This window comes from Leptinotarsa decemlineata, unplaced genomic scaffold (genome assembly GCF_025532065.1).
Source record: "Leptinotarsa decemlineata unplaced genomic scaffold, Ldec_3_MD MMD2_tig00001719_RagTag_RagTag, whole genome shotgun sequence".
Classification (NCBI taxonomy): Eukaryota; Metazoa; Arthropoda; class Insecta; order Coleoptera; family Chrysomelidae; genus Leptinotarsa; species Leptinotarsa decemlineata.
In genome coordinates, this window is record NW_027412569.1 from 8,712,317 (window position 1) to 8,735,955 (window position 23,639).

The 23,639-nt window shown below is 34.1% G+C and overlaps 1 protein-coding gene across 1 annotated transcript; it reads right to left on the reverse strand.

Moving 5' to 3' along the window:
- Positions 1–2,780: 2,780 nt before the first annotated feature.
- LOC111505853 (venom acid phosphatase Acph-1) lies at positions 2,781–13,540 on the reverse strand. Its single transcript, XM_074176314.1, has 8 exons — positions 13,415–13,540; positions 13,140–13,247; positions 10,211–10,450; positions 9,888–10,070; positions 7,689–7,812; positions 6,715–6,923; positions 4,128–4,318; positions 2,781–2,883 (listed from the first exon to the last, which is right to left on the reverse strand). The coding sequence occupies exons 1-8, from the start codon at positions 13,493–13,495 to the stop codon at positions 2,781–2,783; spliced, it is 1,239 nt and encodes a 412-aa protein (XP_074032415.1). The 5' UTR covers positions 13,496–13,540.
- Positions 13,541–23,639: the final 10,099 nt, after the last annotated feature.

The window sequence follows — 23,639 nt, forward strand, 5'->3', positions numbered from 1 at the left end:
AAACTTTTTAGTTCGATGAGTAAATTCAAACTATTTTGGTATTCTATTCAAAACAGGAACTATATTCCTCTTGAATTTTTGGAAAATATTCATTTCAGTCTCACAACTGCATTATCTTATTTCTATCTGGAGATCAGCCGATAAATCCACAATAAAACCTTTAAAATCCTTATAAAATAAAACTATTAAAAATATACTAATATCATTGTATATAGACTAACAACCCTATATACAAAGCTGATATTATAATTGTGAAAGTTGAGAGGATGGATGTATGTATGTTTGTGTCTCACGCCTAATAGCGGGGGAGCCCACGATACAAAATGGGGATTTACTCGAGCGTCTTAGAGACCTTTTAGGTTGCAAAGCTTAGATGATAAGAAGAAAAAAATGTTATATAATATATACCTTTTCATCGGTGGGGGAGGCTGCTATAGATTATTAAATATGTAAAAAAAACTGTTGCATGGACATACTCGAGCGCGTCAGATATTGATACCATCAATGTCCTACGTACTTTTAATAATGTTGGTATGTTAATCTGATCGTTTGATTGATGTGGGTGGTTGTACGTAAGGGTTAAAAATGAAAAAAAAAATTAATCGAGTGCGTCAGATTTTTAAAGGGGTATTAAGTGCACCAAAAAAAAAGCTCTCATTCAATAATCTGATGATTTCGATCTGACGCAAACTCGCGGCCATAATAATAATGTGTAGAAAAAAATCGTCATTTTGAAATACTCAAGCGCGTCAGATTAAGATATATGTGGTTCATCTTTATGTTTTAGAAGTGCTGTCTCATAATCTGACGATTATCTAGAGGGATTCGCCTAATCTGACAAAAAAAAAATTTAATTTTGAACTTAATTAATTGAAAAGCTCAGGAAATAGCATGCAAATAAATAAGTGTATGTTTTTTAAGTAGAATACTTGAATTTATAAAAAAATATTTTTAAAAAAATGCTCAAAAAAATTTTATTTTTTATAATCAATTGATTAATTAATGAAGAAAAGAGAAATGAAACTTTCTATGTTTTTTACCACTTTTATTTGTAACTAACGTTACTGCAGTTACTTATACAATATAAAAGTTTGAAAATGTCCTTATAGGACAAAACTGCAGTAACGTTAGTTACAAATAAAAGTGGTAAAAAACATATAAAGTTCAATTTCTCTTTTCTTCATTATGATTTCTCACCACGTAGTAACGGCTACATCCATCAATTAATTGATTAATTAATCATCACCTTCATCAAGAAAGAGTCTCTGTGATCAGCTGTGATGGCGTCATCGCAACAGAATTCAGAGTGGGGACGGAGTAAGAGAGTAATAGATAGAGAAAAAGTGAAAAAGGAATAGAAACGCGGAGAGGGAAATATAGGCATCACGCAGCTGCACGCATTAAACTTCATCGACAAATTTTTGCTATTTCGGCTTGCGGAAATCGTCAGATTATATATTTTTCGGTATCCTTGAATTATTTTCTTCAAAATAAAAAAATTAGCTACGCTCGAGAATGTCGAGATGACGTTTTTTTTACAACTTTGCTGTCCTCCCCTTTCTTCACGTCACTCTCAAATTGTCAGATTACTGGAATAGACACTTTTTAGCATGTATTTAACTCACCCTACCTCTGACGCGCTCGGGAATTTCTGATGATTAATTTTTTTTACTAATTTTATCCTTCACGGGCGGCCTTATATATGGGGCTCATATTTGGTAGAGGTACTTAACCGGGTACAAGGTATCCCCCTGTATATTAATCTGTTGCGCTTCAGTAAATCCCGAAATTCCCGCTTGGCCTCCTCTATTATAAACGACTGAACGGATTTAGATGAAACTTTAACTATGTTTTACAAAGGTTTTTTGTAATTTCGGTCATGATATAACCATAAGTATTGAGTAAGTAGGAAAAATGATTGCTCCCTGAGAGGTATCTTGGCGTTCGCTGCCTATACCGTTGGAGTTACATGCAGATAATGTGCCGTAAGATTGTTTATTTTAAAACGTTTTCAATAAAGGTCCGCGACAGCATATATCTACCTATTATGTGGTAGCCACTATATGCAAAATACTGAGCCATAAATACAGTTGAATTAGATACTTCTTTTACAATTGTCATTTTGAGTATTCAATATAGATAAACTTTGTCTTATACACTGAGTAATTCGGAGGAATTGTTTAAAATTTATCACGATAAGATAACTTAACATCGAAACATCTCTTGGGCTTTGTCTAAGTTCAGAAAGACCTTCTACTAGCGCACACTCTTTTATATTTGGAATATCCGATTCTTAAGGTGATCCAAGTAGACAATCTCATTGAGTGGGCTCTCAAGAGAAGTTTATGGGAATACACACATGAAACATGAAAATACAAACATGGAACATGAAAATTCAAACATGGAACAAGAAAATACAAACATGGAACATGAAAATTCAAACATGGAACAAGAAAATACAAACATGATCATTTACTGATCTCTGGAATAGAAAATTAACCAATTTTCCATTCAGGAAATCATTGAAATATTGAGGCTGTTTCTTGTAGACAATATCATCGAACGAAACCCCAAGGAATACGGACTCAACATCAAGTTGTACCTTCATGTCATACTCAACAGCTAGTGACAGTATAGCTATGTGAAAATACATCTTCAGTTGATGATAGTAAATGTAATGGCATCTCCCGCTACAAAGGCGCCAATTTCAGAAGCGATAGACGACTCAGTACTCAGATATCAAAGATAAACAAGATTTTCCGAAGTGGTTAGTTGCAAAGTCAAGCTTCTACATAGACTGCTGAAAGGGATTCGTCTTCTTCCACTGCAGCTTCCACTGCAAGACAACTAGATGTTGTTGCCACCACGGTCTCATCAGTTGTGCTATAACATCAGACCCCTTAGAAATCAACTCCTTATAAACTGCCACCAAACTGTATCGATTTGTATCGCTTCATATGCAGGAAACAATATTGTTGTGATGGTTGGATGAAAATATGGGAAAAGAGGTTGCAGTGTTTTCATGAGACCTGGAAAAAATCATAACTCAAAGGGTAGAAAAAATGGTCCTGTCAACGAGCAGCGACCAAACTTCTAATTAATGTATCCGACAAATTATAATTAGTTAAAACTTAACGAGGTCTAGTACCGCCCACCGATAAAAATAACTCTCGACAGTTTTTACAAATGAGATCAATCATGTCTTCGTAGCACCAGCTCATCCAGAACATGAGAGATGAGCTTACGCGCCGTCCGCTAAAAACGATTAAATTAACCGTGTCGATTTATACGATCTCAAGAAAATTGTTTTGCTCCAAGAATAGTTCATGAACGGATTTATTGTGGGATATACAGGGTGTAATTTGAGAATATACCAGCCTGAGTATTGCAAAATCTACAATGACACGAACTTTTGGCAAAGAAGTAAACAACGGCCAACTATAGCTTCCGCTATTCATTTCAACGACTTCATTATTGTCATTAGCAAATTTGGGATAATGAAATTAATGCATGAATACTTTATTTTGAAGTGAAAATGACAGATGAGTCTTCTAAGATGGCGACTGGGTGCCATCTGGAGAAAAGTTTTAATGGAAAGGGGGTTTTGTGACAAATCATTTTGAAGCTCCCGATGAATACTTCACAACCCTTGAATATGCAGTCAATATCTTCACCTACCACAAAATGGCGGAACATTTAATAATTTCCTGAATAACTTCAAAATAAAGTATTCATGCATTAAATTTCACTATCTTAAATTTCAATTTTTAAAGTTGATCCGTTCAAAAATTAAAAGGGGGGGACATTAAAGAAATGTACTGTGTAGAAATAATCATGCAGTAGAATAGATAACTCACCTGGCTAACGATGGATTGAAATTAAATGAAAACATCCTTATTTTTGTGGTTGTGCAGCCTTGCGATAGCAAATCTTTTTAATTACGTTCGAATGTACTCAATTTTTTTAATTATTTAAAATTTAGGTGAATTACCGTTCAATCTTAATTGATTTCGAAAATTGTTCAATTACCTTTTTGAAAAAGACCACAAAATTAACTGATCTGTTATTTTATGACTATTGGAGAAATCCGTTGGATTCTGTAAACAAGTGTGTTGCAATGAAAACACCATGAAAAATAATTGTCTGTATCAAAGAAATGAATAGAGAATATTATGTCTAAATTACCTCTTCCACATATCTCGTCACTAGTGGGTATTTCATTTCTGACCAAAACATTGAACTCATCCAGAGGACAGAAATTTCCACAGCCCGGTATCGACAACAGCTCAGGATTAGACTGTTTATTACTAAAGTAAATCTGGAAAAGTACAAATACGTTTTTATTTTCAAAGCAACAGCATATCAATCGCTCAATTGAAATATAAGGGTATTACCGAGCGCAGATGATCTTCACAACAAAAAATAACTCAAAAAATATTAATATTTAATTTAAAAAAAAATCTTAAATCGATTTTTTATATTTTGATTGTTTAAATAATTAGTTAGGAAATAATTTTGCTTTTAAAAATCATAATTTACACTTTTGAATAATTTAGCAAAAAAAATGTATTTATTATTGAATTGTTTATTAGTTTAACCATTTGTTAACAAATATTGACCAATGTTATATTTTTTTCTGAAGCAGAAAAAAATTATAAAAACAGTTATATATAAAAAAGTGCCATAATTTTTTTTAATTCATTATAATACTTTGGGGGCGTCCATAAATTACATGAGGTGTTTAAGGAGGGAGGGGGTCGAGTCAAATCTCATCTAATCTTACGCTGGAGAGAGGGGGGGGTCCCGGCGAATATCACGCAATTTTTTTTCAGATTGAAACAAAAAAAAATTATAGTATTTTGGTCCATTTAATCCAGATTGTACATGCTCAAGATTTAAGATCATTCACTAATTCGTTCGGAAGAAAATAATTTCATTCATACTTCGATTATGCAATATTGATTACTAGTCTTAACTAGTCGTAAATAAAAGCACGAAGCAATTTGTTTTTTCTTTTTGCAATAATCATCCAACGTGTTTATGTAAGAATCCCATATTTTGAAAAATCTCATGTGAGATTGGGGGATGGGGGAGGAGGTTGAGTTAAATCTCGCGACATCTCACAAGAAGGGGAGGGAGGGACAGAAAATTAAAAAAAACACCTCACGTTATTTATGGACGCCCCCTTTTTAATATCATACGATACGATATATATATAGCTGTTTTTATAATTTTTTTCTGCTTCAGAAAAAAAATATAACGTTGGTCAATATCTGTTTATAACAAATTGTTAAACTAATAAACAATCAAATAATGAATAGATTTTTTTTTCTGCCAAACCATTCAAAAGTGTGAATTATGATTTTTAAAAGCAAAATTATTTCTTAACTAATTATTTAAACAATCGAAATATAAAAAAATCGAATTTAAACAATTAAAAATTGAAATTGAGAAAAAAAAATGTAATCATAATTATTATCTCTAGACAACAACATAGCAAAAAAAATTTTTCAGAAATATTGTATTTCTCTATTTGTTTGAAACAATTTAATAAAAAAATTACGTAAAAATCATATCATATGTTAATAACTGCCATTGTTTAATTTGAAAACAGATATAGCTAAATATCAATCGAAAAAAAAATTTCATCAACAATTTTTAGATATTTCATTTTGCAATTGTTATAAAAAATCATAATTAACAAATTAATAAATTTTTATAAACTTTTATCGCAGGAACGTATGAAGTGTATACATCAAAAGGGCTCCACGAAGTTCAAAATTCATAGACCAATTATTTATACCTTTTACCCACTATTTATGCCAATGGAGATTGGGAAAAAATTTGTTAGTTAACAATTGAATAACTTTTAGAAAAATGGTGATAAAACTTTTTTTTCTACGGGACTCAATTCATTCAAGTGTTAAGAAGATACTAGTTTTTTTTTCAAATTTTTAAAATGACATTTTATGTTATAAAAATTATTTCATTTGATAAACTCTCTTTAGCGGCAGCCCGCGCATGCCGTAACAGCCGCGCGAAACCCTATTTTCAACGTCAAATTGAAATTATAAATAATGGAGATAGAGTTTCGGGAGCCAGCACTTTTTTATCGGAAATTTCCTCCTCTTCAACGAACTTTTTTCAAAATTGCTCAAATATTAATTTTTTTTGAGTTATTAACGAAAAACTAAATAAAAATAAATTGCAAAAGAAGTTGATAATCATATGCCTATAGAGCTTGACGTTGACAGTGATGGCTTGGCCAATGTAGTTCTCAAAGAACTGTGGACTGAAGTCGTCGCCAGCCCAAAATTCACACCAATGAGTGACTTTCTCGGGTTGAATTGGACGCTTTTGGATCTCATTGCTGAAGATAATTTTTCGATGAAAATTAGGATCAGTTGCCAACTACTTCAGAGTCCGAAGCGCGCGGTACGTTGTCCGAACAGAACACCCATTTTGATAAACAATTTTATTATTTGCACATGTGTTGAATGCTATCACACTATAAATGACAACTAATTTGACAGATGTAGCTACAACAAGATGGCTGTTATCAATTGTCAAAGATCCCTTATAATGAAAACACCTTTCCCACACCCTGATGCCAACATCTCCTGATGATGTTAACTTGGTAAACGAAACTCGCATCGAGACTCAGTGCTTCAGTTCTGGAGTGTGAAAAATGTTTTCATTAATTACCTAATATACCTTGAAACCATATTTCTGATCGATGAAATGTAACTCCATCAATATGTTGCTACCGTAAGAGGCAATTTCTTCTTCGTTCCAAACCTTGAGAATCTTCAATAAGGCAGCAATGTTGTTCTCGTGGCCACACCAAACAGACATTTTCTTGTCTGGAAACTTTCCGTCTATTTTCTCTTGAGTGTCGCTAAGTATCTTTTTCAATAAGTAACCTGAAACATAATTCAGGAAATTTTAAATGATGAAATGAAGAGGACGGACAAAAAAAGCCCCCTTCGCCCCCCCCCCCCAAATAGTAAAGCAACAATCATCGCCGATTTATTTATTATCATTATTATTATTCAACATTTTAATTTTTGGGGTTCGTAAGTCGTAAGTCATGAACCATACATGAAATTAATAGGATAGTGCAGACAAACTGAAATTTATTTGTTAACTGATGATATATTTTAGCAAGAAAATACACCTTCATGGTGAATCTGTTCCTTCAATGGTCCGCTAGATTACCTGATATGACGCTTCTAGACTTTTGGTGTGGATCCGCATAATCTGAAGTATACATAATTACAGTCCGTTCCAGAACTCATGAAGAGGTGCTTCAATGAACTTGAGTCAGAAACATTCTATAATGTGAGTTTTGTGATGAATCGTGAGTTTCGAATACATTTTTCAATGAAACTTCATTTATCGTTAGTAGAATACAAAGCCTTCAGTTACTCAGGAACGGCTGATTCAATTTCGAAAAATGACCCAGTGTTGAAAAGAAAATTTCAACTCCTATAATGCGTATATAACAAGACGACTATTTGAAAAAACTAGTTGATAGCGACCTAACGGCGATGACTAAAGCCACACAATTTTTTTCATTGAAAAGTACGGAAAATCATACTATTCTGGGTGAACTTTGTCCTATTTCAATATTTTGTCTCATTCAAAGTTAAAGGGAGCGGCTTTTCACTCCCACACTGTATATTTACCTGCAGCCATCTGCCTCAATGTCTTCGTTGCAACCATCACATTGTAGTGCAGTGTCGTGATATTCTTCATTGGATACGGATACACCTCAGATGCCCATTCCGGTAAAGCATAGTTTAGTTCTTCCTATGAATGAAAATTCTAGCAGTGGAATGTTCATAGTATAGACTGAATAAATATCAAATGACAATCTAACGATACACTAACCAAATTGACATCACAAAAAATGAAAAAAACTTTGAACCAAAAGGTATAGTTGAGTGGCCTTCTCGATCACCCGATTCAAACCCCTTTGGATTAGTTGTGGGACTACATAAAAACGAAGGGTATTGTACTCTACTTGACTCATTCGAGGTCATGTGATAAGATAACGTTGGTTGACTGTCAACATTTCGAGTACTTACTAGATTGATAAGGCAATTTCTCGAATGAAATCCTATCAATGTTTACAATGTTTAGGAATCATATTATCAGCATTTGTTCGATCCAAATCAATGAAATGACCCCAAAAACACTACATAATGCGAATTTGGTATGAACTATCAATGAAACTAGTGATCCAAATCTTTTGAACAAATTGACGAATTGTGAAAATTAAAGAAATATATATGTTTAAGATATGTTTTTCCGTTAACCAGCTGTCGCACCCCTACGAACGACAACCCTCAGAAGTCGAAACTTGTGCAAGCTAAGGATTAACGAGGTCTTACCTTTTAACGTGTGATTCCTAACACGGGTTGGACGAAGATCGATCGTTCAGACTAGGGCTTGAACCACCGATCAACACGGCAGTCAATTCGAGTGAGTGAACAAACCACCCACGCCGAACCGCTTGGCTACCGACCGACCAAGCAATGATATAATCGAAAGTATTTTCAATGAATTCAAAAAATTGTGGGATAGAACTTGTATACGTCATTTCCGACGTATATTATTTAATTTCATTTGCTCCAAGTTTTACTTCTTTTGATAGATTTGTCGTCCAATATCTCTTAGAAATGAACACAAAGGATTGTTTATGTAGATTCGATATCAATTTATGAGCTACATTAGCCACACCAAAACTTTTGCTAAGTCATTTTTTAAATAATTTTCTAGGTCAATTTCGACGAATATAACATTTTATTTTCTCCAAGTTTTACTTCTTTCGATAGATTTGTCATCCAATATCTCTTACAAATGAACACAAAGGATTGTTTTTGTAGATTCGATATTAATTTATGAGCTGCATTAGCCACACTAAAACTTTTGCTAAGTCATTTTTTAAATCATTTTCTAGGTCAATTTCGACGAATATTTCATTTTATTTTCTCCAAGTTTTACTTCTTTCGATAGATTTGTCATCCAATATCTCTTACAAATGAACACAAAGGATTGTTTTTGTAGATTCGATATTAATTTATGAGCTGCATTAGCCACACTAAAACTTTTGCTAGGTCATTTTTGAAGTCATTTTCTAGGTAATTTTCGACGATTATTTCATTTTGTTTTCTCCAAGTTTTAATTCTTTCGATAGATTTCTCATCCAATATCTCTTAAAAATGAACACAAAGGATTGTTTTTGTAAATTCGATATCAATTTATGAGCTGCATTAGCCACACTAAAACTTTCGCTAGGTCATTTTTGAAGTCATTTATTAGGTCAATTTCGACTAATATTTCATTTTATTTTCTCCAAGTTTTACGTCTTTCGATAGATTTGTCATCAAGTATCTCTTAGAAATGAACACAATGGTTTTTTTTCGGAAATTCGATATTAATTTATGAGCTGCATAGCCACACTAAAGGTTTTGCTAGGTCATTTTTGAAGTCATTTATTAGGTCAATTTCGACTAATATTTCATTTTATTTTCTCCAAGTTTTACTTCTTTCGATAGATTTGTCATTAAGTATCTCTTAGAAATGAACACAATGGTTTTTTTCGGAAATTCGATATTAATTTATGAGCTGCATTAGCCACACTGAAACTTTTGCTAGATAATTATCGACGTATATACAGAAAAACATTAAGTCCCCATTTCACATTAGAAAGACAAGTTTAGCATTGCCAAAAATACTTAATTCCGGCGACCCTGATACCTTGGACTATAGTGGTTAGACTAGTGGAAGGCTCAAAGATCAGCCATTTTATTATTTTTTATGGATTCTTCAATCTTTTATTCATAAAAGTCACTATTTATTTGTTTCCTATAATTACTTACAAGTATCTCCAATCCAAAATACAGATAATAAGTTTTGACGAGATCATTGTAGTTTTCTCCAGTTTTCTCTGTTAGATAATCGAAAGTTTTCCTATAAGAGTCGATCAAAGGTTTTCCATTGCTGCCGTGCAAATAACCATCGAAATTTTTGTCCCAGTTTGAACAACCGAAGCAAAATAGTTCCTGAAAAGTAAAGCACTATCAATCAAATATCCATACAGGAATTTGAGTTTCGATATCGATGAACTGACACCGGAAAATGTTTTCAAATAGTGTGTGAATGAAGTTTTTCCTTCATCTGAGAAGTTGGGATTTTAACATACCTTGTCTAAGGATCTATCTACGTAAGTATATGGAATCGGTTGCCAATTGAGCCCTTCTAGCCATATTAAGTCTTTTGAGGGAGGAAACAATCCTGCAAGCATAGCTTGAAGAGAAGCTTTGGTTCTGTTAAAATCGCTACTTCTGGCATTTATCAACTTTATGTTGTATTCCTCGTCTAGAAAACCGCTATATCGCTGTCTCAGGGATTTTCCCACATTATAGGCATTCAATTTTCCTTTCTGAAATGAAATACAAAACCATTATCACCTTGAAAAAGTAATAAGTCATGATATCTTTTTTATTTCTGAAATTTCCAAATTCACCTTCTGATTTTCTATTATTCTACTAATTAATACAGGGTGTAACTAAATAAGTGTAAAACATTCAAGGAGGTGATTCCTCATTGAAAAAAAGATAGGATCTTTCATATAAAGAAATTTCATTAGAGCATCCCTTGTTAAGATACAGCCCCTTAAAGGGGTACATAAAATTTGTATAACAATTATTTTCACAAGCACTAAAAAGGTTACAATATTGAAATTAACCTGACGTTTTGTACTACCAAAAAGATACCTAGCCAGAAATTTATTTGGTTTACCCCACGGTTGTAAGGGGTGGAAAACGCAACCCCTAAAATTTATTTCCAATGTATCTTTTTGTCTTATTATTTGTTTACTATTTAAAAATTTATTTCCGATGGCCTGTTTCATTCTAAAAAAAATGGCTCTTGGGTTTTTTGCCCAAAATAAACCAGTTCGCAGCAAAAAATTATTTTACGAACAACTACAGAGATACATCGTCATAAATACGAAAATAGGAAACTTATCTATCTAGTAGGTCACTATTAGCGATAGTGACAATTAAATTGGTATGACGCTGTCAGTTTGTGAATTTTCGAAATTGAATTAATACCAATTGTGTGTTGTTGTTCTGTTCTTAATTAGTTACTTTAATAATTCACTTGTTATTAAAATGGCATACACAAATGAGGAAATGGCTGATATGCATTACGTTTACGGTCTATCGCAGGGGAATCGGTTAGAAGCTTCTAGAAGATATGCTGAAATGTATACTCAACGGCAGCATCCTTCACATAGAATATTTGCTCGACTTCATCAACGATTACGAGAATATGGTTCATTCGACAAAAGAAGCAGGATTGTGGTCGCCACCGAGAAGTACGAACACTACAGCTTGATGAAGCAGTACTTAATTTGATTGAAGAACAACCTACTACCAGTACTAGAAAGATTGCTTTCCAGCTAAATGTTGATCATATGACGGTATTTCGAATTTTAAAGGAATAAGTGTTATACCCTTACCATCTGCAACGAGTACAGGCACTGTTACCGCGAGACTTTCCGAACCGTCTTGATTTTTGAAATGATTAGAAGAAATTGTGACTTTCTGAAGACGATAGAATTCACAGACGAATGTAGTTTTTCTCGGGACAAGATTAATAATTTTCATAATAACCACATATGGGCTGATGAAAACCCTCACGCTATTGTCAAAACTAACCATCAAGAACAGTTTTCTCTTAACGTGTGGCTCGGAGTTACTGGGGATGATTTAATTGGACCTCATTTTCTACCTCCTTGGTTAAATGATGAGGCATACGTTCAATTTTTGAAAGAAGTGCATCCAGTACTGCTGGAGGAAGTTCCTTTGGATATGTTTTTTATGCATGATGGGGCTCCCGCCCATTTTAGTCAAGTAGCACGTAAGCATTTAACTGAAACACATGCAAATCAGTGGATAGGTCGAGGAGGACCACAGAACTGGCCCGCTCGATCCCCGGATCTCAATCCTCTCGATTTCTCTATTTGGGGTCATTTACAGAATTTGGTTTACCGTACTCCTGTTCGCGATGTAGAGGACTTAAGAAACCGCATCACCGATGCGTGCAGGGTAATCAGAGAGACTCCAGGAATATTTGAGCGAATACGTAGCTCAATGCGGCGACGTCTAGACGCATGCGTAATGTCTGAAGTTAGACATATTGAACATTTACTATGATTTTTACATGTTGTGTGTTTTGTTATTAATAAATTAGTTTTGTTTATTACCCTTTAATCGTTCAATGCAGGTACTAACTACAAAATACCAATATATCCAGTTCGCATTTATGACGATTTATCTCTGTAGTTGTTCGTAAAATAATTTTTTGCTGCGAACTGGTTTATTTTGGGGAAAAAACCCCAAGAGACATTTTTCGTTGAGAATGAAACAGGCTATCGGAAATGAATTTTTAAATGGTAAACAAATAATAAGACAAAAAGTTACATTGGAAATAAATTTTAGGGGTTGCGTTTTCCACCTCTTACAACCATGGGGTAAACCAAATAAATTACTAGCTAAATGTCTTTTTGGTAGTACAAAACGTCAGGTTAATATCAATATTGTAACTTCTTCAGTGCTTGTAAAAAAATTGTTATACAAATTTTATGTACCCCCTTTAACGTGATGTATCTTAACAAGGAATGCTCCATTTTAGTCAGCATCTTGAAGTTTCTTTATATGAAAGATCCTATTTTTTTTTCGATGAGGAATCACCTTAAATGTTGCATACTTATTCATTTACACGCTGTATAACACTAATATATGAACGCAAATCTTCTAATCTGTGTTTCCATCAAGCATCTGTCGTCCCCCAGCAACCCTCAAAAGTGTAAACTTGTGCAAGCTAAGGATCAACAAGGTCTTACCTTTCAATGTGCGATACCTAGTTTGAATAATATTTCTATTGCCTAAATGATCTAAACAATTTCGTTTCCACTTCAACCACGTTCCGCAAAACTATCATCTAATTTCCAATTAGAAGTAACCTACATTCTTTCGTATTAATGGCGAAATATTTATACGGATACTTGAGAAAGAAATTCGAAATAGTTCAAATGAGATTTAGAAAAATAATTAAATACTCACATTAGTCAACTGTCCAAATCCATAAGGTTTGAAATAAGTTTCGTTCATATATGGACTGGCCTGGTACAGATTGTTTTGTTCTGGTGTTCGGTTTCCATGTCGAAAAATCTAAAAAATCGAATCGAAGATATAAGAAAACGAGCTTTTATTGCTGGAATGCTAATCCAAATTGAGTATCGAGATAATAAAATAATGGCAAATCAGTAAACAGCTTCTGAATGATGATAACTTTTTGATACACATTGTGGAAGAATAGTGAAAACAGTTTTACTTACTACATGAACGAAAACTAAACTGTCTTCACAATTTAACTCAAGTATTATCAAGAAAAATGAGAGCAACGTCAAGAACTTCATTTGAAAGTTTTGTAGAAATGTATAAAAGTGTACTGTTATCTCTATAAATAGCACAACTGTGACTTTATGAATGATAAATTTTAATGAAAAATGAGATAATGTTTCAATATATCTATAATTACGTAAAAAAGATACTTGACTTTCTGTATACGAGGTTGATTCAATATATACTGATTTGAATATGAAATAAAAAAAAATAACTTTTGTCTGATTTCTATTGAGATTGATTTTCATTTGTCAGGACCGGTTTCAATTTGTTGAACCATTTTCAAGTAACCTGAAAATAGTTAAACAAATACTGACTCACTCAGTGACTGACTGACACACTGATTGACTTACTGACTGATTCACTGAACGACTGACTCACTGAACGACTGGATCATTGACTAACTGACGCACTGACTGACTCGATAAACGACTCGCTGACTTACTGATTGACTCACTGATTGACTTACTGAACGACTGGCTCACTGACTGACTGATTGACTCACTGACTGACTCACTGAACGACTGGCTCACTGAACGACTCACTCACCGATTGACTGACCCATCGACTGACTGACTGACTGACCCAGTTACTGACTTAGTGACTGGCTGACTTACTGGCCAACTCACTAACTCATTGGCTGACTGACTGTATCACTGACTCAATTCCGAACTCACTAAATGACTGATTCACTGACTGACTGACTCACTAACTCACTGACTGAATGACTCAATGACTGACTCACTACTGACTGACTCACTTACTTAACGACTGATTCACTGACGTAATCACTACCTCACTCACTAACTGACTGACTTACTGACTGATCCACCAACTGCCTGGCTGACTGACTGACTCACTAACTGACACACTAATGACTGACTGTCACACCGATTGACTGACTAACTGAATGACTGTCTGACTCTCTGACTATCTCACTGATTGACTGTATCACTGACTGATCCACCGATTGAGTTACCACCTGACTGGCTGACTCACTGACTGACTGACTCACTAAATAACTCACTGACTGACTCACTAACTAACTCACTGACTGACTCACTGGCTAACTCACTGACTGACACACTACTGGTTGACTGACTGACTCACTGACTGACTGACCGGTTCACATACTGACTCACTGATTCACTGACTGACTGATTGACTGAATGACCCACCTACTGACTGCCTGTCACACCGACTGACTGACTAACTGAATGACTGTATGACTCACTTACTGACTCATTGATTGACTGTATCACTGACTGTTCCACTGACTGACTGACTGACAGACTGCCTGACTCACTGATTTACTGACTCAATGACTGACTCACTTACTGACTCAATGATTGACTGTCCACCCGTCAACCTGACTGTGTCACACCAATTTCTATTTCCCTTTGAAGTAGTTCCCCTCAGATATAATACACTTGTGCCAACGTTTTTCCCAATCCTCGAAACAGTTTTGGTATGTTTTTGAGCTGTTGCAGATAATCACTTCATCAAACGAACCTCACTTCGAAAACTTATTTTTCCGTCTTACTTCGACCACATGGCCAATTCACACCTATTTAACCAGAGAATACCAATAATTTAGGTTCGAAAGCATTTTATTTGCTTTCAAAAATCCAGTAATCTAATTCCCTTCATATAATTTTGATCACCGCCGTAAAAACCGATAAACACGGTGAATTGTTAATGTTGTTGGCCAGGGGTTCCGGAAAACCGTCAGATGTGTGTTTTCCGAACGGTGTTTATAAAGTAATACCATGTCATTAAGATTATTTTTCATGCAAATTGATCGTCTGTGCGAGTTTACAATTACTACTTAGCTGTTATTACATGCCCCTTCAGTGGCGGAGGCAGGGAGTATAACAAATGTTGGAATTTTGTTTTGGGGTTCCTCAAAGTCCAGTCATAAGACTACTTGGTATGTCTTGAGTTAAAAGTAAGTCGCTAGAAGTTTATGTACGCATCGCTCAAGTGTAAGAAAGAGCCAACTGGAATGTTCACCCCGTAATATTAACTTGTGTTCAATTAGATATTCGATATCGAATTTAGAAATTTAGCTCATAAAATAAAATAAATTATTGGAAAAATAAAATCTAGATACAATAGCTGCTTCTTTTTTCCCCAAAACATAACATTCTTGGTGAAGAAAGTCTGAACAAACACACAAGTTCATATTTCAGAAGTATATGAGTGCCATTTATAATAATCTGCAGTTACGACCTTCAAACAACAGCTTTGGAAACACCTGACACAAATTCTTCAGACAATAACAGCTGAACTGTACACCAGAAAATTTTATGACTTATAATACGAGGATCAAAATACTACCCACTCTGATTTTGATCCAATACTTTAAAAATATTGTTAGTCACTTCAGCTACAGAGCCAACTTTGTTCGGTGTTTTAAAATTGAGTCAACCTCCAGTCAAGATCTGAACATTCCAAAAGTGTCATAGACAATGTTATGCCTACAAAGACTTTCAATATGGAACTTGCTTATAAATCTTTTTTGATTTTCATGTACAGTTCGTAGTATTTATGGAAAAAACTGATCCCATTTTCCTGTATCATTTCAGTGGAACTTACAGTATATTTATATTAATTTATATATTCCAGTGCGGTATGAAGTGAGTTCTGCTGTGGTTGTGTTCTTTAAATTTGTTGTCCAAATGATTTGCTGAATCTTCCTCTGGTTTTTCATAAACGTTTACTGTCAAAGTAAGCATTTTCTATGACAAAATCAACAGTATTTATTGTAACTGTAGCATTACATTTATTAGCTACTGGAAGTATTCAATTAAATAAGAAAGAAGTTTTTTCATTACTTATCTGAACGTAAAGATCTGGGAAACACCTCGTTTATAAAAGTTTAGTTTTAAATACACCACCTCAGCACTTGATGAAAATGTAACTTGCAGTTTTTTTACAAACAACTTCATTCTTGAAAACATCAAATTAACCAGTATTGAACTTTTTGCGGGGAATTATACATTTCAAATCTGATGAGAAACCCTTTTGGTAACGCCACTGCTGTTTCATTCACAAAGCTATATTCTAGTTATGTCTAAATAAATGAATTCTTTCAAGTTAAATTGCTGTTGTGGCTTTTATGTTCCTTGAACTCTAAAATACTCAAATATATTATCCATTCTCTTTGTAGAATATACGGATATTACAGTAATTATATGAAGACATATGTTTTACCTTATTCATTTTAAAAGGATAATGATATGTTTATTGTAAATATATATGGAATCCTCTTTGGGAATGGTTGGCTAAAAAACATGAATGAAATTCAATAAGGGTAACAAAAAGATGGATTTTCTCTTTTCGTTTTTTAATAATGGAATTTCATTGCAACTCGGCTAGTCTACCTCTCAATCATATTTCTGATGTGGAAATTGATAATTAGTTTATTATCTGTCCAACTTGAAAAACGATTTTCCTAATGTTTAAATTTTGAATTAGTTTATACCGAAACTCGGGTCACATGAATGAAATTGTTATGTTATTTAAAACACCAAATGAGTAGAATCCGGCCTTCACTTCCTTTGCTGGTTTTGCAGGAATTTTAATTTGGTGATCTGTGGAATGAGTTGCACTCAAAGAAGGCTATTGAAGAGCGAAAAAACGTAACAAATCTCAAATTTATTCATATAGGCATTGGACTGTATCTTCTTACTGAATCCAACTAGACATTTGTAGAAAATAATTTCGTTATAATCATTAATTGTTCCATTTTTTTTTATACTTATTTGTTTCTAACTTTATGATGAAATCAACGATTTCTAAGCATCATTCTAGGTACAGGTCAATAGCAGGAAATCATATATCATATTATCATTATCACTTTCCAAAACACATTTCCGATGTGATGCCGAATTACTCCAAATCAGTTCCAGAAATCTTCGATGCAACATTGAGTGCTCCGAACGGCTCCCGCGTGACATTCGAAAATCCCTTTGTACCGCTGTCATTCTGTCAAGTCATTGTTTTGTCGTCAATCAAACTGCGAACAACGTTCGTCGGCGTAAAAATCGGGATAAATGCCCAGAACGGAAGTCATAGAGAGTAATTCTAGCGTGGCAAATTGCTCGCTGCAACTGTTTCAATTCCATTGCTGTTGTAAGGGTTGTGAAGTGTCGCTGATACGGGGGAGGTACGAGAGTTGATTGACAATTTTGTTGTGAAGAGATTATTGAATGAAATCTGCACTCTGAGATATTAATTTCGATATTAATATGCACGACTTTAGTAGGTCTAGATATTGACTTATGAAATCATAACTTCCATCCCTTTGCACTTGGGGTCCCTCTACGAAATTTAGATCTCACGAATATGGATAGGAGAGTGATGAAACAAATCAACAACAATCGGTGATTGTGAAACTGTGAGTTTAATGAAAAGTTTCTCAAGTACAGTTGATCATTGAGGTTAAGATTGTTCAGCTCAACTTTTGATTATTAATATTTCGCAGTATCCTACTATGTAATTTTTTGTATCATTTCAATGCAAAGGTTCTTTTAATTTTGCTCGTTGATCTTATGTAATGATAATTTTTGGCAAAAATTTGAGCCGTAACTTGTTCGCATTTTTTTGTTAGTTGTCTGTTGGTTAAGACATTTTGCGCCGTTCAGAATGAGATATACAGAGATATAATAAAGTGAAATATATATAATCATGTTTCCTTTTTCTTTGTTTAAAAAAATTCATGGTTATCTGATAATTTCATTCAATTTCGTTTCTATTACTTTGACAGAACAGAAACAGAAATTTTTGTAAATATTTCAAAAACTGCTTTGTGAAGTTTTCCCTCCTATGCAAAAAACTCATGTTATTCATCTTCGACGTGTTTCCTTATTTCCATCTTCGATTGAGATTATTTGGAAAATATATTTCTGCAGAATATAAACTTCAACCGTAAATCCGTGACCATTAACCTCCCGGCCAACGTCTGCATATTAACAACTAAATTGTAATTGGTTATGCAACGCGTCCTCATCAATGGACATTACTTACGAATAATATGGTACCAGTAATAATTACATTCCTTCTACGTAAGTCTCCTGCCATATTTCAAGTGAAACAACTCATTTGACTGTCAGAGCCGACTAATTTAAATTCTAGATGGCACCAGCATCAATCAGCCCGGCGTGTCTTTCTGTCGAATTTTTAATATTTACTAGCACCAACAACAGTGTCGGGGAATGGACTTCCATTGTCTAAAATGATTTGAAATATATAAAAAAATAAATAAAATTAGAATGAATAGCTAAAATATCAATTACGAATAAAATAATGAAGATAAAAGATGGTAATGACCACAGACGGCCTACGAAGAGATACCACTATCTAGATCCTACCTGCAGATAAGGAAAACGCTACTGTTGTGATGGAATCGAAGTCACAGAGCAAGATTAATTAATCAGTTTCGACACCAACGTTCCTGTCGAAGAAGCACTTCAAATCATATAGAGGAAGCTATCCGAAGACAAGGACCAGGAAGGTAAAACGATCTTACCTATAGAAGTAATCACGGAGTTACTAGGATGCTGCGGAACTGCTATTTTTTACGCGAAAGATGAGTGACTCCAATGGGATCGCCACTTTCAACAGTTATAGCCAACATACGAGTATATATGGAGTGGTTTGGCCATTGAAGAAGCCCACAAGAACCCCTGAGTCTGATTGAGATACGTTGATGACACCTTCATGGGTATGGAACCATGATAATACAGAACTAGACACCTTTCTGAAGCACGTCAGCAGCGTAAAACCTTCCATCACCTTCACAATGGAGAAGGAAGTCCACAACGAATTGCTATTCTTAGACGTATGACGTATGAACAGGACCGACACTAAGTGGAAAACATTTATATACTGAAAAACAACTCACACGGAAGAGAATCTGAGTCACGAATCCAATCACCATCAATCCACCAAAAGAAGAATCATCAGGACTCTAGTGGGGCTTACGGGCTCTGTAATACGAAGAGAGGTCTCGAGAAGAAACTAGGCGTCGTCAGAAAAAGTCTTCAACGGAAATGGTTACTCCAAAGTGATGGCGGAACAGACTTTGGCTAGAAGACAGCTAGAGAAGCCGTCAGAACCATTGCTTGTCCTTTCCTACGTCAGAGGACTTTGGGAAGGATAAGAGGAATTGGGTCCAGATACAACATTGGAACTTGCTTCAGATCTGAAAACACCATTCGTAGCAGCCTCACTAAAACCAGGCCACCAAACACGGACTGCGACTCCAAGAATTGCATTTACCGGAAACCCGGAAGTGTGGCAAATCATATATCGGTGAAATTAAGAGGTCATTGAAAGTCCGCATTGCCGAGCACAAGAGAAACACACAGCAAGGACAAACTAGTAAATCGGGAATAATAGAGCCTGTTTGGACTCATCAACATAACATCAAGTGGTCCCAAGCTGAGATCTATCTCTGTCTTATGTTAAATTCATGACATGCCTATACTACACTTACAGTGTATTTTTTCAGATTTCTTCCTATGAAATAATTTATTCCATTAATACTTTTAAATTCAAGAGTATTTGCTTGAAGAAATACTCAATTTAGTAACGGCTAATTTTGTACTCATAATAGGTATTACAATAAAATATATTTCTTCCATAAAAATAAGCACCTCACTGATTTTCAATAGTCCCCAATAAATAAAAATAAAGTAGCTATCTTCAATGATCATGGGAACCATTATTTTGAGTTTATGCATGTCACTGAATTATTTAAGAGGTGAGACTGGCCGTCCATCCGTTTTAGCGAGAATTTGGCAGTATGCTTTTTAAATTTAAATGCACGTATATCCTGCTGTTAGCAGGGAAAATTTTACAACGGGTTATAAATGCTTCCATGTCTGCAAGTAATATTATTGTTGGGAAACAGTGAAAACCAAAATATTCCATCCAAAATTTAGTTGTTTTGCCAAATAATAGTGAAGCATATTTTTATTTGCACCACCAATACTGAAACTGCTAATTCAGGACTTCTTTATACATATTTAATTTCGTTTAAAAAGTTAATGAAAAACTTTGTTCCTTCATAAATAGGTGTTTTATGGATCTACTTCAAGTTATACTCTGTGAATACCTAATCAGATTATTCGAAATTGTCGCCATTTCAATCAGGCACTTTTGTCAACTTTAAACAGTTCCGTCAGCGTAAAAATTGCGTGCTCTGGATTTGATGAAGCCGACGAAGGCTGTTTTTGCCTGATCCTGATTGGTAAAGGTTCTAACGGTGAAAAAGTTGACGAAGTGCTTGAAAAGATGGTAGTCGATTAGCGGTAGGTCTGGGGAGTTTAGTGGGTCAGGCAGAACTTTGACGCTCAATTCGTTTAATTTTCTGTGAGACATTTTCATGAGACATTGTCTCGTGGTAATAACTCAGTAAGTTAAAACTTGTGTAGGCCTGATTACACAGGTCTGCAAAAGAAAATTTTTAAAAAATTGTTTTGACTTCGTTAACTGATATTTATGTAGTTTTGATTTCAAAAATGACATTTGCTTTTATACATCACGTAAGGTTTGCATACAAAATAAGGAAGAAATGATTGAAAAAAAAAACGAAGAATTGTGGATTTATTTTAATTATTTTAACATGAAGTAAAAGCAAAAAAAAATGCTACATAGCTAAACTAAGTATAATAGTGATACACAAGTGTTTGCAAAGTGATTGTAAGTCTGTAAAAATGTTTTCTATTTCCGTCAAAGCTTCTTTTGGTACTTTTTCTGCTGTGTTCTTGTGAATTTTCCCTTTTTAACATCCAACAGTAGTCTGCCATCATGTTAACATTCCACCGACCTTGGTATCTGCGTTCCATTTCTTTTATGTCTTGATGGAACCGTTCTCCTTGTTCCTCACCTTGTCCAGATGTGAGTGAAGGAAATGGACTTTGACACTCATATTGCAGTCCAACATTTTGTAGTTTTGTATCAATTCAGCAACCAAAGTTTTGTAGTTTGGGTCTTTTTTGTTTCCAAGAAAGCCTGTTATAACAAGTTATAACAGATTAAAACCGTATTTCATCTTAGATATACACTCATATTGTGTAGTAACTTGTTCAAAAGCTCCATAATTCAGACTCAATTTACCGCTAATATAGGCTATATAATACAGAAACATCGAACCTATACCAAACCTAAAAACCCATTTAATAAGAAAATTTTAGGTGAAATTTGTGTCTTATCTATATATGATAGAATTTTGTTACTATTTTTTTCCGTAATCTGCACACAAAATACTGATAAAATCACTAGTTAAATATCCTACAATTTTTTCATCACAGACCTGTTATTAACAACTTAAAACGACTTAGAATTTCTAATAGTTCCTTAAAATTGTACAACTTTTGGTTGAATGGTACAACAATTAGGTCACTCACCAAAGGAGTTACACACAAAATTATTCAACTCATATTTCAATGAGTTACTTCTGTTTGTTAGAGCATAAACTAACCTTAGGAACTTTACTTTAGTAGTTTTCTGTCGATTGAGATGACGTATTTCCTATCTTCATTCTATCTCACTATCAATAAAGGACGAAGATAGATACAGGAAATATTTATTTTTATAAATAAAAAAACTCTCCAATCGTGAAGGGTTCAAAAACAAAGCACATGTAATTTTCATGAAATGCATAGACGTCCTTCTTCTTCTTTTCGATTCAATGGCCTCAGCAACTAAGGTTATCCAACCAGGCAGAGACGTTCTAAAAAAATAATTGACAACTGTCCTAATCTTCTTCACTTTTCAGTTTTATTGTCCTCGGCTTCCAGAACTAATCAGTGTTCTGATATGGATTTCTTCGTGTCATGATGTTTTCCTGACGAGGTGAAACACCAAAAACACATGATAAAATAGTACGTGTTGAACTATTTATCCTTCAGAAGAATTTACTTGCGGTTGAATTCAAATTTAAGTTTTGTTTTTTAGACACCGTTTTACTTTTTTCCTTGTCCTTTCGCCCAAATATAAAGTGTCCCTATATTGTTATTGTATACATTGTTGCACTCAGTGAAACACGCTAAGAAATCTGTCTACATTTTCACACAATAATAAATCAAAGTGAACGAGGTACACATGTGGTTGCGGTCATGCCTCATAAAAGTTCTCTTTGAGACGCCGTTGAACAAAACGGCTCAAGCGTGAAACCGAAAAACTGAAACACTTCGTTTAGTTCCTACAGAAATGAAAGAATGAATGGAATTAAAAATAGCTCATTAAATTAATCGATCTTCCAATGTGGATTTGAATTTTAATGTTAGTTTTTACAAACGATAATTTGCAATTATCTACTCAAACACAATAAGAAATTCACATCTCAAGTTGAAGCAGTTTGCCGTCTAACAGGAAAATATCGTATCTGCAGGGCAGTCAATGACTACAAAGCAATTTTTAACACATTCAAAAAAGTTCTTTGTTTGAACAAAGAGAAACAAATTGAATATAAAAAAAATAGAGTACTGTTAGCACTAGTCAGTTTGAATACTTAAGGAAAAATTCTATTTACGAAATATTTACTTACTTTTTATAGAACTTGCAATACATTTGACAAGAGCTTACTGGAATAATTTAAATTTCCCCATCATTAAGTCAGCACCTTTTGCAGCATACTTCAAACTTGGAATTTAGTGAATTTTATTTAAAAAATGTAGGCCACACATTCCGCTCCTTCATAAAATTCAGTCTCTTCTTCATAAAGATACTTTCTGGATTCAAATACTCATTTTTTAATTGCATTAGAAAAATTACTTATCAAATGAATAGTTTTTTATTCTAAAAACCCCCTCAATCATTGTCAATCCTCCTAAATCCTATAAAGATATATAGAGCCAACTAGTGAAGAGTAGACGAACTTTGATTCGGTGGCATATAAAGAGAGCTTGAAATTTATAACGCAAGATAACGCCACGACTCAACAATAGCAGAGAAGTTCCCCTATTTCATACAAGATGACACTTGCTATTCTTCATTTGTAACTTTTTCAATTTCCTATATTTTCTGTTTTTTTTTTATTAGGAATGATTTCATAGAGAGATGTCCTACAAATTTGATCATTCATGGAGTCGTTTCTTCAATTTCCAATGCTGTTTACGTTTGGAAATGAATTTATATTAGATGAAC